The sequence below is a fragment of the Echinococcus granulosus genome, assembly GCF_000524195.1.
Source record: "Echinococcus granulosus chromosome Unknown EG_S00059, whole genome shotgun sequence".
Lineage (NCBI taxonomy): Eukaryota > Metazoa > Platyhelminthes > Cestoda > Cyclophyllidea > Taeniidae > Echinococcus > Echinococcus granulosus.
Genome location: NW_020170439.1, coordinates 41,457 through 47,526, shown reverse-complemented (window position 1 = coordinate 47,526; position 6,070 = coordinate 41,457). Strand labels below are relative to the sequence as shown.

Here is a 6,070-nt window from a genome sequence, read left to right as displayed (position 1 = left end):
GACATCAGCCGCATTATTGTAAAGCCAAATCTCATCACACAAAAAGGTCATTGCTAGCGCGCGATTCTTGAGTTCTTTGCAGTTGAAAATGCCCAAACGTAAGTCCCGTGACGTCAATAATGAACCCCCGAAAAGTGCCAAACTTGACGAATCTGATAAGGAAGGTCACAATGAAGTTTCAGATCTAATCGAATCGACATTCCTTTTAAAGTGTCCCCCTGATTTTTATGAATTTTACGCCTTTTGCTGTTCTGTTGCCCCTGATTCTCCTCTTGGTAGGTTTGAATAAAGAAATTATTTGTTTTCAGACGCACTATATGGAGATACCAATATCAGACTTGTGGGACCCTTCGAGGTTCTCCACGAACCCAAAAAATTCAAACCCGATGATGATCTAACTGGTTTTTATCGATATTTCCATGATCCTCCCGAAGTAGTCACTGTTCTAGCTGCAGATGGTGAAAATCCCTTTCATGTCGGGTACTTCAGGTGCGCTTAGTTTGTTTCTAATTACTTTTTTGTCCCAGGGATAATCACGCTGACCAGCCTGCTTTTCTAGTTTCGTCGAACCCATCCGAAACAGGAAAGCTCACAATCTCAAGTGAAAATATATTCACCACTGTCTTGTAAACTTGTTTTCTCTTACTAACTTTGATTTTAGAAATTTACTGAAGCATCCGAAAACGAAGGGTGGATCTATACCGATCATTTTGCCGAAATTGTCGGAGTTTGCGAAGAACAGACGGATTTGTATTGATTCAAAGGTGTCGGTTAAACGGAAGTGCACGTGTGAGACGTTAAACGGGGTGGGAGTTAAAATTAATTTGCAAAACGGTATTGGCTACCGACCCGTTCCTACTACCCATAGTAAGTTCTCGACAGTTCCACATAAAAAAATAACCATTTTGTAACTGATGTGATAGCGCAGGGTGATGTGTGTGGATGATTGCGGTTGTATTTTGTCTTCACCTTTATAAAGTTAGAAAGTGAAGAGGAATCGGCAAGTTGGTGTTTTCCATGTCGAGATTGGTTTCTACGACTGGTGCTGTGGCTTAACTTGCACAGACGGATTCCATCCAGTCGTCTATTCTTTTAAATTAAGCCTGACTAAACTTTCCCACCGTGTACTCATATGTGGATAAGTTAAGATGGCTGGATGGACGTAGGTGCTCCCTTCTTCTTGTTTCTCACCACGTGGTCATCTTGTTCCCAGCTCTATTTTCAAAGGGGAAGTTCAAAAGTATGTTAGACTGTTGGAGCATGATGAGAACCGAAGAATTGCATGGATAGCGAGATGACGGAATGAGTGAGTCTATGATTGATGGATGAATCGGTAACGAATAGGTGAGCGAAGTCCAGATGGCCGTGTGGTGCGTGAATGGGCGGATGAATTGGAAATTCAAAAAATGGGTGAAGGGACTTCGAGCGGCCTAACGGATCTAGACTAAATCGATGGGTTTGAGATGAATTGGTGGGTCTCGAAAGTGTGGATAGAAAATAGAACATTTGCTTTTTCTTTTGGCTGTTAGAGGAGCTCGTCACAATTCTTCAAACCCTGACTGACACAACAAACGCAAACACCTCCAAATTGGACGAATTGATGACTCTCGTTCAATTTGCCAACGATGAGGGTGATTTCGGTGAAGGTCTGGAGTTGGGCCTGGACCTACTGGCCTTTCATCCTGCTGCTGCTTCCACATCGGAGACATTTGAGAAGGCAAACCGTCTCAATCGGCGGATCACATGCCTTCTTTCCACTGGGTACCAACTGGCTGGACAACCAAAATTCGCGCAGGTTGTGAGACGACACATGGAGAATCGATTAAAGACGAGAAGACTGCGAGAGGTTGAGTAGGATCCTCTATTTTCATAAAGTAAATGCATTGATTTTTTTATGTATTTTGGCGGAGTCTGGTCAATGAATGGATAAGTGGAAGTTCGGGTTTTCGGTAGTTAAATGGTAGTTGCGTAGATGAGTGGATCCCCAAAAGTCGCATGTAATCGGATTTAATTGCTTAAACGTCAATATCATTTGTGAGGGGAAACGGAGATGGGCAGATTCGTAGGGGCAGAATGGATGATGACAAGTCGGCCTCGATGCGTTTAAAAGGTCCTTTATCGGATGCAAGCAGTGTTCACGTGTGATCTGGAAGCACGACAATCAGCTGTTCAAAAATCTGTGCAATGATGATTGATATTCAGCCAGTCAGCTGATTACCTGTGATACACTTCTCCATACAAGAAAATCGATAGAACTTCTGGCGGCTGAATGATCAGAGCTTGTGCGGATGGCGATCGATGAAGAAGTCAGCTGATCACTTAAGGAAGCAGACCAATAAACTCGCTCCGCATGTTCCAACTGTGTGATCGCCTGATTAAGTAGGCTTTTCATTAGTCGCAAGTATGTGGTTATTTTTAACAATCTAAACAAACCTTGAGTGCTATAATAAGTGGGAAAATACATGTGTATATATATGCCTTTCTTTAATTCGGATGACTAGAAGCAACTATATTTCGTGGGATTTAAAATACTAATCTTAACGTTACTAACTAGATATCAGTAGAACACTTCTGAACAGGATTAAAGCTATTCAACCCAAACATAAAGTGTTCCTTGTTACTTCATGTTTTTGACCAATTCTTCCTTCATTTTCGGCTAATTAAGTGCGGAAAATTGTTTTCCCATCTCTTGTCTCGATCGAATGGACCACTTTGCAAAACGGCTCTGTTTCTGTTGACTTAACAGGATATAATTCGCAGAAAACGGCAATTTTGCACACTGCTCGTAATTCAAAAGCATAGTAAAAAAAGAAGGGAGTACATGCGTAAAGGATGCCTTATTACCATACAAATGTACCAATTGATGCACATCCCACCCGTGCCTATACGTCTCTACAAGGGATACAGCTGGTAGCCTCACGTTAATGACCCTTATGCTGTCACATGAGTTAGAGCGCCATGAGTTAACTCCACATTGATATTTGGGAAACCGATGCGGTGGTCCTCAATGTTTAAATTCACTAGCAGACGACTCAATGCCATATCTCCTCACAGATGTAATTGTGCTTCTGGAGCACGTCTCATTGATGTTGATAAAATAAGCTAAATGGTACAAAGCGTTAGGTGCGCAATGAAATGATTGGATTAGTGCTTTGCTACCTTACATTCGTTTCCATCACCCAGTCGATCAAACGAACTCTCTTTGCATACCACGAAATTTGTATTATTTCTTTCATTATGTGCAACTAACTCATTCGCTGCCAAGGTATTCGTGGAAGATTAACTGATGATAAAAACAAGTAAGTGTAAATGCATTTAGATCAGAAATACTCCACATGTAGTTTATTGCTTTACTACACATGATTCAATGCAAATGGAATAGGGGAATACGTCACGTTTGTGTTGCTGAGAGTAAACGTGTTAATCAGATTCATCTTTTCGCTTCACGTAAAATTACTTTGCGTTGCCAATAATTGAAGCAATTCATATTTGGGTACTTCAGGCTCCAATACAAGACAACCAGACTCTCCGATTTGTCTTGCTCGAATCTCCGTAAACGAAAGTCATGACGAATTCTGCTCTTTCACACTTGTCGAACATTCTCATTTGCCACTGTCCCTTATAAGTGAGCATAACAAAATTTGGAATTTGTATAGATCAATGCAAGTAAGAATGCCTGTTTTTTTTCTTAAAAATAGACAAGCATATTGCATGTAGCTTCGCATTTTCAGGGAACCGAAAACCTGGTTGATCACATGACCACGCAGTTTGGACACGCGGCAGAGGTTCATTGGTTTTCCTCCTCAAGTAGAGAGGTTTGTTACTGGTAATCAGCTGACTGCCTGACTAAATATTGATTGCTACACAGATGATGAAACAGCTGATTCTCATGTGTGGCGCTCAATACAATGAAATGTATGTTTTGACAACTCTCAGTAGCAAAATCTTTTCTCAAAATAATAATTTAATTGTTCTCTTAAAATGGATTTTGGGCAATAGATGAAGCCTGTAAAACCGCTTTAGTTTATTAGAATTGGAGTACAATTTACATACCTAAGTAAATTTAAGTTCAATTCAATTTGCTAACCGAAATTTGGATAGGAATTGATCAATTTAGCTTAAGCCAGCATAAATTTAGTCGAGGCCACGGCTTCGCCGCATACATGAATAACCCACGAGGGCAGCAGCATTGCGGCCATTTATGCTGTTATGAAGCGATTTGGTACAGTCGAAAGGGTAGAGACGACACTAGACTCGAAGCAACCACCCTAATACTCTGTCATTCGTATCTCAGTTCTGTTTTTCTGGCATGATGTGGGAGGGTTCACAAATTGATTGCTCTTATGCTAGGTGTTTCATCCTCTCTTTGGTCAGGCTTTGTAGGGATACTATGGTTAGTCTCTCCACTACCTCCTGGTGCTGCCGACGCGATTCGAATGCGCAAACAATTCCCTAAGTCGTTTAAACAATACGAGTCTTTTGGGTGAAATTTTCTAGCAAATATTGATTGAAGGATGTGGGATTCTTAACTTGGAATGATCATCCTTCCAAATATTCATTGTATCAAAAGGAGACGCTATTAGGTGGATTGTTTATAGCAAGCAAAGTAAATATGTCGAAAACCGAAAGCGTATGTAGGACAAAAACACAAGATCATCTTCATGAGTGAGAGCTGGGCAGTGAAGAAAGCTATTTGCTTTCTCACCACCAAATAGCACGGTCGCTTCACTGCCCACTTCCCTCAGACACCTCCTCCCCCTCATCTGCATTGTGGAACAAATGCCACCAGGCGACCAAGATTTCACCGGCTATCACGTCCCCTGCATTGAGCCGTAACATTCGGATGAGGAAGCTGCCGTCGCATCCAACCACACTTTTAAGGAATACTTCCATCTGTTTTGCCCTCAAAGCAACCGATTGAGGTGCGTGTGAATCTCCCTGTCCTTCGTTGTCTGGAAGTGGAGACGAGGCTAGGAGGGAGATTTCGAGAAAAGACCTCAGAAATGCTTTATTGTGCGACCGCGATAGCAATCGTAGCGTCCACATCACTGCTGTGAAAAGAGAGAGTGCTAGAACAGCAATGATCCACACCCAGAGGAAGAGGTAAATCTTCTGGTTCAACATGTTTACGGGGAGAGCACAGATTGCGGTGTAGAGCTGTGATCGAATACCCAGATTGGGAACGCGAATTGGGCAGAGAGTTTGGAGTGGGAAGATGTCACTTCCTCCCCATTCCTGTCGACTGGTTGTTAAGTTGAAGAGACGTTGACTGAAGGTGAGTGGACTACTTTGGCTGGCGTTATCAGGTCCTAGGAACCGCATCACGAGGAAGAGCTGTCCCAAGCAGTTGACGATGTAGAGGAATTTCACGAAGAGATATAGAACTGCTGTGCGGTTGCCCAAACGCTTTCCAAACACACAGAGGCTTGCGCATTGAGTAAAGGAGAGGACATTGTGCTGGAGTCGAGACAACCTGGATTGTCGAGTGTCTGTGTGTTGTCGTGAAAGGAGGTGGAGGTGATCGGCGCATGTGTGTACCAACTTGGACCTTGTGTCCAAGTCGTCACATGTTGTGGCAGTTTGCGCACGTGTGATGAGAGAGTTGAGATTGTCACCGAGAGTGTAGACAGACAGGGATTGCCAAATGAGATGTGGCAGATAGAAGAGGATTGCTTGAATGGAAAGGCAGAAGGGTACCCACTGGTAGAAGGCTAAAGGAGACGTAAACGAAGAGAGGATTGTAAATTGCTGTGAGGATGGGGAATGGAGAGCAAAGCTTACAGATATCAGCCCTGTGTCGAAGTTCGTCCCATTCCGTTTCGTTGGTGGGAAGTTTGTCGTCTTTATTGAGACCGATGGTACCCTGGACCCAGCAGACTGACTCGGCATAGCTTCCAAATCCACTGGAGGGTGCAGAGGGAGTGGTGCAGGAGATGGGTCGTAGAAAGTAGACATTGGTCATGGTGATACTAACGAGAATGAGAAGTATGATGGTGGTGTAGAAACTGTTCAATCGATCACTGAAATCTTCAAGGGTTGAGAAGTCATTGCCCTTGGATCCGTGGCGTTT

At 42.9% G+C, this 6,070-nt stretch overlaps 2 protein-coding genes across 2 annotated transcripts; one reads left to right on the top strand and one right to left on the bottom strand. All coding sequences in view use genetic code 11, as the record gives it.

The window, feature by feature from the left end:
• Positions 1 to 88: 88 nt before the first annotated feature.
• EGR_06542 (hypothetical protein) lies at positions 89 to 1,855 on the top strand (the record flags this gene model as incomplete). The annotated part of the gene is made up of 5 exons (XM_024495791.1): positions 89 to 275; positions 309 to 489; positions 528 to 626; positions 662 to 867; positions 1,530 to 1,855. The coding sequence occupies 5 exons, from the start codon at positions 89 to 91 to the stop codon at positions 1,853 to 1,855; spliced, it is 999 nt and encodes a 332-aa protein (XP_024349751.1).
• Positions 1,856 to 4,725: 2,870 nt separating this feature from the next.
• Positions 4,726 to 5,962, bottom strand: EGR_06541 (Innexin unc-7; the record flags this gene model as incomplete). Its single annotated transcript, XM_024495790.1, has 2 exons — positions 4,726 to 5,711; positions 5,782 to 5,962. 2 exons carry the CDS (start codon positions 5,960 to 5,962, stop codon positions 4,726 to 4,728), a joined length of 1,167 nt encoding a protein of 388 aa, XP_024349750.1.
• Positions 5,963 to 6,070: the final 108 nt, after the last annotated feature.